Source organism: Saprolegnia parasitica (genome assembly GCF_000151545.1).
Source record: "Saprolegnia parasitica CBS 223.65 unplaced genomic scaffold supercont2.329, whole genome shotgun sequence".
Taxonomy (NCBI): domain Eukaryota; phylum Oomycota; class Saprolegniomycetes; order Saprolegniales; family Saprolegniaceae; genus Saprolegnia; species Saprolegnia parasitica.
This window is the reverse complement of record NW_012156723.1, coordinates 1-9,957: the sequence shown is the minus strand read 5'-3', so window position 1 is coordinate 9,957 and position 9,957 is coordinate 1. Positions and strand designations below refer to the sequence as shown.

The 9,957-nt window shown below is 56.9% G+C and overlaps 4 protein-coding genes across 4 annotated transcripts in view; 1 reads left to right on the top strand and 3 right to left on the bottom strand.

Moving 5' to 3' along the window:
• The window catches only part of SPRG_21751 (hypothetical protein), a gene marked incomplete at both ends in the record, with an annotated part of 1,963 nt that extends 1,688 nt beyond the window's left edge, over positions 1–275 (top strand). Inside the window, one exon of the mRNA XM_012355899.1 lies at positions 8–275. Coding sequence (XP_012211289.1) covers positions 8–275 — 268 coding nt within the window. The remainder of the gene's footprint in view (positions 1–7) is intronic.
• A 3,081-nt stretch (positions 276–3,356) lies between these two features.
• Positions 3,357–3,655, bottom strand: SPRG_16451 (hypothetical protein; the record flags this gene model as incomplete). Its single annotated transcript, XM_012355898.1, has 2 exons — positions 3,357–3,530; positions 3,590–3,655. 2 exons carry the CDS (start codon positions 3,653–3,655, stop codon positions 3,357–3,359), a joined length of 240 nt encoding a protein of 79 aa, XP_012211288.1.
• Positions 3,656–7,096: 3,441 nt separating this feature from the next.
• On the bottom strand, positions 7,097–7,527 carry SPRG_16450 (hypothetical protein; the record flags this gene model as incomplete). The annotated part of the gene is made up of 2 exons (XM_012355897.1): positions 7,097–7,245; positions 7,365–7,527. 2 exons carry the CDS (start codon positions 7,525–7,527, stop codon positions 7,097–7,099), a joined length of 312 nt encoding a protein of 103 aa, XP_012211287.1.
• Positions 7,528–8,909: 1,382 nt separating this feature from the next.
• On the bottom strand, positions 8,910–9,674 carry SPRG_16449 (hypothetical protein; the record flags this gene model as incomplete). The annotated part of the gene is made up of 6 exons (XM_012355896.1): positions 8,910–8,927; positions 8,974–9,087; positions 9,138–9,203; positions 9,252–9,467; positions 9,521–9,580; positions 9,627–9,674. The coding sequence occupies 6 exons, from the start codon at positions 9,672–9,674 to the stop codon at positions 8,910–8,912; spliced, it is 522 nt and encodes a 173-aa protein (XP_012211286.1).
• Between the last annotated feature and the right edge of the window lie 283 nt (positions 9,675–9,957).

The following is a 9,957-nucleotide window of genomic DNA, read 5'->3' as shown; positions in this document are numbered from 1 at the left end:
CATCCAGTACGCGTATCCGACCGGCGCGTTCTACGTCTTTATCGACGCTCCCCACCTACATTGGCACCAACCACGTCGGCACGAACGGCGCGACGATCAGCGACAGCGAGGTCTTTTGCTCGTACCTCCTCTCGGAATTCGGCTGCGCGATCGTGCCAGGCTCGGCGTTTGGCATTGAAAACTCGGTGCGCATGTCGTACGCCACGTCGCTCGAGGTCCTCGGCCACTCGATGGACGCGCTTGAGAACTGCCTCCTCTCGCTCGTGCCCCAGTAGATGGAAAACCAAAAAACGATGTCTATATATCTATCCTAAACTCACTTTCTTGTCGGTTGATATGAGGCGACGCTCGAGGCAGTGTAGCTACTCGCTGGAGACGACACACCCAAGGAGTCTAAAGCGTCGCCAACCAGATTGCTCAGAAGCAAGTCGTGCAGGTGAAAAGACAAATGGAGCGGATGTGAAGCGAGTGAAGCACTACTGCTCCGTATTTTCAATTAGGACATGAAGTGCCATTACGTGCACGTTACCACTGTTGATAGAAACACTACTCAAGTACGACACGTAGCTTGCTCAGCAACTCAATTGATCGGATTAGAAAGCGTAAAAGAGCGATTCGACAAAGCCGTCCCCTTCACGCTCGAGGATCTCCATCGAGATGCGCGTCGCTCGCGCATGGGCTTTGATAGCCGCCTCGTCGTCTTCGTCGACGCTGAGCTTGAGCGTCACATTCGTGCGACCCTTGAGCGCGTTGAGAAGAACGAAAACATCGTCAATGCAGTCGATGTGAGAGACTCGCAGGTCGAGAGCGAATGGCCGTGCATCGTTCGAGCGCGCGCGGAGGGACTGCGCAAGACAGGGGATGCTCGCGGTCACAAAGGCGCAGGATCGAAGCGACAAAGCCGAGAGCGTCTGCGTCCACTTGGTGATGGCTTGTTGGACGAGATCCAAAGTGCGAGGCGAATATTCGCGCGGCATTTTGATCCATCGCAGGTCGTCCAGTTGCGGCAGCTGCGTCGTCCAGTCGACGAGTGCTTCAAAGCTGGCGTCGGCCACCTCCACGTCCTTGATTTCGAGCACGCGTAGGCTCGGCAAGCAAAAGTCCGAGAGGATGGCTCGTGACACCGTGAGCGTAATGTTTCGGAGTGCCAGCTCTTGAAGAAGCGGCATCTTCAAGAGCGAGACGAGCCAGCTCCAGTCACCAAGGGCGTAAGCCACGAGGCGTGTGAGCTTGGAGAGATCCAAAAGCAATACGAGGATGCCGGCCCAGTCGATGTCGTTGTTTGACGTAAAGATTTCGACGTCCGTGAAGTGCCAGAGAGGACGTTGTGCCGCCGCAAGTGCATGGATGAGGACATCGGAGTCGATCAACGCCACACTTGTGACGGAGGTGGTCGTCGCCAGCATCTCGGCCATGGCACTAGCACTTGTTTGCGAGTTGAAGTCAAACAAAACGAGGCGTTTGACACGCCCCGTCTTGAGCCACCGTGACAGGGCCGCGAGATCATCGGGGCCATACTCTTGGCCATGAAGAGACAACTCGCAAACGCTCGGCGGCAGCAGCGGCAACGTCGCAGCGAGATACCTCTCGTGGATGAAGACGTGCGCGAGCCGCGTGCACATCGGCAAAATAGCCGGCTTTTTGAACCAATCCAAGTCCTGCATCTCCGTGAGCTTGGGCGCCACTGCGGCGAACACAGTCGCCGCGTCGAGGTCGCTGTCGCGGAGATGATCTTCCATGCACCATACCGAGTTGACCTGCACCTTCGGAATGACGGGGAGCGCGACCAAGACGAGTTGAATGTAGTCGTCCGGGACGAGCTCGAGATGAACCATGGGCCACTGCCCGTCAAAGGCCTTCGCGGTGGTCATGAGCCGGCGGAGCGCGGCCAGCGGCGCCGTGAGCTCGTCTTGAGGGATGGCCAAGAGGATGGCCTTGGCGTCCAGGCGCGCGTCCATGTACTCGACGAGCGACCCGATGACCGCGGCCGGGATCGTCATGGCCGATGCATGCTTGGGCTTCTTGAGCATCTTGGAAAGTGGTGGAATTATAATAAACTGCCTGGTCTGCATACAAAACAAGAGATATACAATAGACCACCTGAAACACGCTTTTGATTGGCCGATTTCGAGAACCCTTGCCCCAGACGCAGCGATCTTGTACGTGGCAGCAGGAGATGAAAGCACAGCGGCCAAGATCTTCGGCGTTGACGTCGCTCGCGATGTGGAAGATCTGTTCAACGGAGATACTCAACACCACCACGCATGTGATTCACCGCCATGGTTGGCTCGTCGCATCGTCCTTTGGACTCGCTCGATCCTGCATGAATGCATGGGACTGCCTGTCACGCACCTTCGACCAATGCCCGCGCAGAGAGACCGACAAGGAGTGGATAAAGGATACTAGTAGCGTGAGTGTGTCGACACGGTGCGCTCGCGTCGTGACGGCCTCGAACATCATGGCGGTTCTGTGCAAGCACACACTTGTCGCGGCTAGCTTCCAACGCCCGTCTACCAAGCTGTCGATCAAGTACGGCCCCACTGCGAGTGCGTTCGTACGCGAGGGCTGCTTCAACTCGCTGAGATTCTTGGGGCATGCACGCAACACCCATATCGTATCGTCATTGATGCCGCCGTGCGCGCGCCAGCAAGCTTGGTAGACATACAGCACCGCAGCGCCAAAGAGACAACGTGATCGATACATGACTCTTGCAACGCGCTTGATCGGTATGTGTTGGCGACATTACATTTTAATTATAGTTAGTGGCCCCTTATTGCTATCGTACCTTGGGTTCAAAACCGGATGGGTCCAAGACGCTCATTCGCTCGATTCAAATCCGAATTTGTGAGGTCACGCCAACATGGCGCGTGTAGCAGCGCAGCGGACGATCGAGGTACATGGTCTTCCTGGGTACGGCGAGCGGCTCATAACGAGGGTAATAGGAAGCTCCCGAGGTCGAGGTCGATCCCCATGTATCGACCTCCGGAAACCACGAGAACGAGGAGCCCAATCCGCTAGTCCAAGCGCCTGCCGTGTCTAGACGTCTCATATCTCGGATAGGCGCGGGCGCTTGCAACAACTCGCTCGAAGGGTGGCAAAAGAAAGGCCGTCGCTACTAGTAGCGATGACGCCCTTTCTTTCTTTTCTGGGCGCCATTGCTGGGTATTCAAAACTCGCTGAATGAATGCACTGCGTGGTATCAACGAGTGACAACGAGAAATCAAACTACAGTTTCCAATCCAGTCTTTTCATCGCAAAATCCTGAGCGTTCTCGTTGACCTTGCCGATGACCTTGAACGAGCCAATCCAGCGCGGAACGAGCTTGGACGCTCGTCGCGGTTGAGGACTTGCGTGTTTCAACGGGAGGTTACGCGTCGCGAGTCGTGCAGCATCGCAATGGCTTCGGTGCGCAAGTACTTGTCGTCGGGGACCACGAGCGTCCACTGGTGGTCGTTGCTGCCAATAAAGCAGAGGCCGTTGGCAAGCACAAACTCCTTCTTGCCGGTGGCGTACTTCTGGAACGTCGCGTCCTTGCGGTAGGCTTTGGCGTACCATGCTTTCGCGGCTCATCGAGCTGGATCGACATGACGCCGATCTCCTTGACCGTGTTGACCTTGATCGTCTGCGGCACCATGGGCGGCACCTTGGGCGGCATATTCTCCCCAGACATGTATCATGTGGTGGTCACGCTTGTTCAGCACCAAGTTGTGTTGGTGGTGGCGTTGATGACGGACCACTTGGCGGTGCAGGACGTGGCACGGGCACGCGTCAGCATCGGCTGGGCACACATCCGCGCGCACAAAAACTCAGCATCGGTTCGGGCTGGGCCGAGATCGTGTTGACGTACACACAAAGAGGCGCGGCTCGAACGATTTCATCGTTGTCGGCGTCATGCTGCGGGCGCGAGAGGGCGTCGGCGACCACGTTCTCGACACCGGGACGGTGGAAGCGTTCAAATTCGAACTGGGAAAATTAATCCAACCATCTGGCCATCTTGGCGTTGAGCTGGGGCGTCTCGAGGAACCAACGGCACGCGCTGTTGTCCGTGAAGACCTTGAACGGCGTACCCCATCGGTACGGACGCCTCTTGGCCATCGCCATCTTGATCGCGTACAGCTCCTTCTCGTGTGCGGGCCAGTTGAGCTCGGCGCCAGCGAGTTTCTTGGACATAAACGCAATCGGGTGGTCATCGTCGGACGCATCAAGCTGCGAGAGCACTGCACCGAAGCAGTAGCCAGAGGCGTCGCAGGTGACAATGGACGGGCGGCCGTAGTCGGGCAAGGCCAAAACCGGCGCTTGCTGCATCGCAACCTTCAAACGCTCAAAAGCCGTGTCTTGGTCTGGACCCCACGACCATGTGACCTTCTTCTTGACGAGCTCGCCGAGCGACAAGACAATTTCGGCAATCCCGTACACAAAGCGGCGATAGTAGCCACACAGACCGAGTCATGACTGGGGCGCCTTGCGCGTCGTCGGCGTCGGCCACTGCTCAATGGCACGGACCTTCTTCGGGTCAACCGCAATGCCATCGCGCGTCACCACATGGCCGAGGTAGTCGATCTTGGGCATCGGAAACTCGCACATGGCCATGCGGCAGTACAGCTTCTGTGTGCGCAAAATCTTGATCACTGCACGCAGATGCGTGACGTGCTCGTCCAGCGTCTTGGAGACGATCGCCATGTCGTCCATGCACACGGCCGCAAAGTTGAGCTTGGCAAAGAGCTCCTGCATGAGGCGCGACCAGATACCGGGCATGCTTGCCATCCCCATTAGCGCCACGAGCCACTCGTACGTGTCCGAGTGCATCTTGAACGCCGTGTACTTGCGGGACTCGGAATGGACGAGCATCTGGTGGTAGCCCGTTGCAAGGTCGAGCTTCGAGAACCACTTGGAGTCCTTCATGCGATCAAAGAGCGCGTCAATGTTGGGCAGCGGGATGCGAGGGATTTCTTGCTGCGAGTTCGTGTAGCGGTAGTCGAGCACCCATCGGATCTTGGACTTCGACGTGAGCGACTTGACAATTGCGCTCGCGACTGCAGCTCGCCATCATCGCTGCGCTTGGGCAGCCCAAAGATGTTTGCGACCCAATGACTGTTGAAAACTTGGATCCAGCCCGTGTTGAGGAACACAGCCACAAAGTCGTCGAGCAGTTGCTCTTCCATGGGCGAGAGGCGGCACCCGTAAAGTTGGGACTTGGGCTCGGCGCCAGGCTTCATGGTGACCGAAAAATTGACCGCGACGGCGGCAGACCGTCCGGCAGCTCGTTCGTGAAGGCGTCGGAAAACTCTTTGACAGGTCGATGATCGCCTGCAGTAGCGTCTGGGGTGGTGACTCGACGGGCGAGGCTGCAGACACCTTGATGAGACACTACTCCTCGGCGTGCGCGCCGACCGGTCTCATCATCTCGAGGCGGACCTCAATTACATCTCGAGATTGGCCACACTGCGCAGCCGGCGGAGAGTCGGCGGCAAGCTCAGGCGGCAGCATTGCCGAGGCCGAGAGGAGGCGGAAGCGCGTCACGTTGCTCGCGTCGTCTTCAATGTTGGCATCGAGGACGTCGAGGCCGTAGTTCTGGGCGGCGAGGTCGCTCGCAATCGCCGCCGTGTCGGCCCACTCGGCGCCACGCTCCGAGAGCATCTTCGCCGAGCCCGCGGTTTCATACTCGGCGCGCGCGACCATGTGCGAGTTGCTTGGCCTTTTTGGAAATGTCTTGTTAGCGTAAGGCCCCCTATTTCCCCAATATTGTATGTTTCGATAGTCAAAAGTAGTTATGCATAAATTCGAAGTATTATATTACGTAGGTCCCTCCATGGGCACTGCATGGATTTGATGACTGGGACCAAAGAGGCGATGGCTGAAGCGCCGAGTATTTCTCAATAGTTCCGGAATTTTTTGCAATATTTGCAAAAGTTCCGGAATGACGCGCTATACCAAAACCAATATGTTCAAAAGTTCCGGAATGATTCTGATTGGTTAAAAAGGCACGTTTAGGTCAACACGATTGGTTTATTCTGGGCTAATTCGAGGGCGGCCGTCAGCAGCAAAACCCTAAATAGTGTTAGATATAGAAATGTGACGATCGTGAAACAGAGTGAAGACCGACCGTTGCCATGATTCATGCGCTGCTGGCTTACAATGTTAGCAGGTACAGGTCGAGATGTGTATAGTACGGAGAGTGTGTACTGCGCTACTCGTTTAATAATGCCAAACTGGACTCGAGGCCGGTGCCTCCCAACTCGAAGCCATCTTCGTCGACGTCGCGGAAGTCGGTCTCGTCTTTGAGCATTGCCTCTTCGCCGTCGCTTGCGTGGATGAGGTTGCAAAATCGAATGCGATCGTTCGTCCTTGGCACGTCAGGTTTGAAATAGCTTCCCGAAGAAGTCGCGGGCAAGAGCTTCCGTTGTCGTTTGCGGCATGTTGCCGCGTTGTGACCCTCGCCGCCGCAGGACTTGCACTTGTACGGCACCAACCCGGCCGCGCCACGTTGCTGGTAGAGCTTTGTCGCCTTGCCCGCCGTGTCCGAATCGCCCGAGGTGCAGCGCGCCGATCTGCTCAAGCGCACGAATGAGGTACTTGCAAGCAAGAGTAGTACATAAATTCATTTGTGTACTCTTGTTGCAAGGTATCTGCGTCTGCTCCCAGTAAGGGCACAAGCACTTCAGTTTCTCGACATCGACATCGCGATTGACTTCAAGGTGGGACTCGCAGTACACAAACAAAATTGACCTTGTTGAGTCCTGGATCGTGTAGGCTTGAGCCATCTCGAGCGGCTTTTCGTAGTTGTCGCGCGCGAACGCGTTGGAGGTTGCAGGCAGGACGACTCACGCTCAACCTCGCGTCGTCGAGTGGCCGCCGTTGCATGACCTTTGCCACCATGAGGTACACAGCTGCAAACGGAAGGTTGAAGCGGAGGCCATTGTGGATATCTAGACATAAAGCTAGAACACCACCCTCATGAACGAAGGCACATACTCATCGCGTTGTCGAACCCGACAAAGTTGGTGGCTTTGACGCCAAATAGGGCACGAACGTCCAGTGCAGTAGTCGCCGTGACGAGAGGTTCTGTCTTGTACGCCCCCATGTTGCCGTATACCGTCTAGTGCTCTGGATTGATGGCCTTGAGGTAAGCCACAACGTCTTGCTCCTTCATCTTCTTCTTACCCTTCAGAATAGTCGAGGTTGATGGCACCGCAACGACCACGGGCATCGGGCTCGGGTCCATATCGGAGTGCTTCATTTGCACGCCTACATTGCATGATGTAAGATCCGTGCGAACCAGATTCATTTTCGACAAGAAAAACACACCTTGAATGCGATACATGCCCGCCGGCAGAACAGCTCGCAAACCGCGCGCGTCAGCGTACCTGCTTTTGCGACGACGATCGAGAAACGGTTAGCCAGTGTCCGGTCCTTCACGTATCTCGTCACTTGACGACGCCCGCCGTAGAAGCCAAGACCGACTTCAGGTGCACCGCTGTACTTCTCGTTGGCGGCGATTCCACGTAAGAGCTGCGTCTCGCTCGCCATCGTCGCTTGAGGATGATTCAGATTTGTTGCTTTCCCCAGTGCGAATCACATAACACTATTTACCCCTACATGTCAGGCTAATTGACTGTATTCTAACACTATTTGGGGTCATTGCTGCTGACGGCGGCCCTCGAATTAGCCCAGAATAAACCAATCATGCTCACCGAAAAGTGCCTTTTTAACCAATCAAAAACATTCCGGAACTTTTGAACATATCCATTTTTTTTTCCGGAACTTTTGCAAATATTGCAAAAAATTCCGGAACTATTGAGAAATACTCTGAAGCGCCAGCAACGCTGACGGACATCGCGACCGCCGTCGGCCACACGCAGCTCAAGGATCTTCGCTGCAGCGTCTTTGGTCCGCTGGCAACGTGTACGGCCGCGGCGCCGATGCTCACACAACTGCAGTCCCTCGCCGTGTCTGGTTTGGACGCGGGCAACGTGGAAGCATTGATCGCGGGCTAGTCGTCGGTGCCGGCGCTGACGCTGCTCACGTCGCCGTCGATGAACCTGCCCGCGTGGACGCCGCGCCTACTCGAACCTCTCGCCAAGCGGGTGTAGATGCCCTACCGGGCTTACCACCCGCTCGACGTGCACGCCACAGAACGAGTGGAGACGTCTGGACGGCCGCGGTGCTCTGCAAGGAAGGCGCTCGGGCCCGACCTCGTCAAGATGCCCACGGCTCACGGCCCTCGAAAGGTCACGCGTCCTGTACCACATCACGACGACGCCCGTGAGAGTGGCCGCGAACGCGCCTGGCAACGTTCCGTACGCCACTGTCGTGCACGCGGACCGTCGTGGCACCTCGCCGCCTTAGCACCGGCGTTGCAGCCTATTCACTCGCCAGCGTGGAGCACTGCGTCGTGCTCGATCGCACCGGGCTCGCGCCGGTGAGTCCCGGACTGACGTCGGCTTTCGCGCCACACGACAGGCAACATGTGTGCGGCGAGGTACATACGTCGTAGAGTCGGTATTCAAGCAGTGCGTGGGTCAGGTAATACGCATCGTCTCGGGTGCGAGCACGGCCAGGAAGTTCCGCCGTTCGCAGCGGAACGTACAACAACATGTCTCGTCCGACTTGCCGTACAAGAAGTGGTCGAGCGCGCGACGATGCATCGATTTTCATTTGGACTAGCTCATGCATCCAGTCCGATAGCTCGTCGAACGCAAATCTTGTGGTAGACTTTCCAAAGACAAGTATAATAGTGTCCAAAGACATTGAGTTTTGCATTCGCTAATTATTTCAACTACGTGTATGTAAGGATTGGGCGCACACAAAGTGGGCACGTATCCTTGTGAAGAAGCCAGGCTTCAATGCAAGCACGGTGGTAGATGTGTTCACACGGCAGGCGCAGGGTACGTTCGTTTGGCTCAAAATTTTCATGGCAGATGGAGCACCTAGTCGACCAACATGATATTCAAACGTGCAACATGAAGTATAAACGTACATGTGCTCGTCCGAGGCGGGGTCTGTCCATTTGGAGTTAGGAAACAAATCGCAAATGTAAGTGCCGACCGAGGGCCACGTGCGATGGTACTCGCGCAACGCGGGGATCTCCTACCACGGACGCATGAGACGACTACACGCGGTATCGCCAAGCATCGCACCTCGCGCGTCGCGGCCCGGATGCTCTGTCTTTCGCGTCTCGCGATTTCTTTTAACCTCTTCGTGTTCTGCGCAGACAGCCATGAGCACACACACGCATGAGCAAGAAAGCGTACCTTCGTCGCAGCGTTCTTCTGGGCAAGTTTCGCAACCTTCTGCGCGTCCGTGAGCGGCTTGTCGCGGCGCCCTGGCGGCAGCGGCAGCGGCGCGGGCGCCGGGCCTCGCTGGCGCGTGATGCGGTCCGTGGGCTCAGGCGGCACGCGACGCATCTTCTTGCGGGCGCTCGGCGCAGGCCCGCGCAAGCTCTGCGCCTCGCTAGACGGGCGCCGGGCCTACATGAGGATACGTCGTCGTACGGGACGGTGCATGCATGGGTCGTCGCGACGGGGTGGCCCACCTGGCGTTTCGTGGCGCCGCGACGCTGCTGCTCGGCCACAGCCTCCTCCTGTAGACGTCATGAGCTCGTGGTCGCGCCAGCGGAGCGCGCTTACATGTTCGTCGTCCGAGAGCTCGAGCACGTCGGCGCTGAAGCGGGCCATTGCTCTGTTCGGCGGCCGTTTCGATTATGACGATTTCAATTGGATCGCATCCGGTTGTTCTATCCGGATAACGTCGATTGGATTGCGGATCGCCTTCTCCCGCATGGGATTGGCCAATTTTTTACTGGCAGAGCGCCATGATTGGCTGGTTTGCGTGGGCTTTGAATTGAAATCGAGCGCCAAGAGGCTTGGGACCCTAGCAGGGACCATACTAGTAGCTTGGGACCGCGTGGTAACCTCTTTTGTGTGTCAAGCTCGGTACATTAGCGATGTTGGGAGTGGA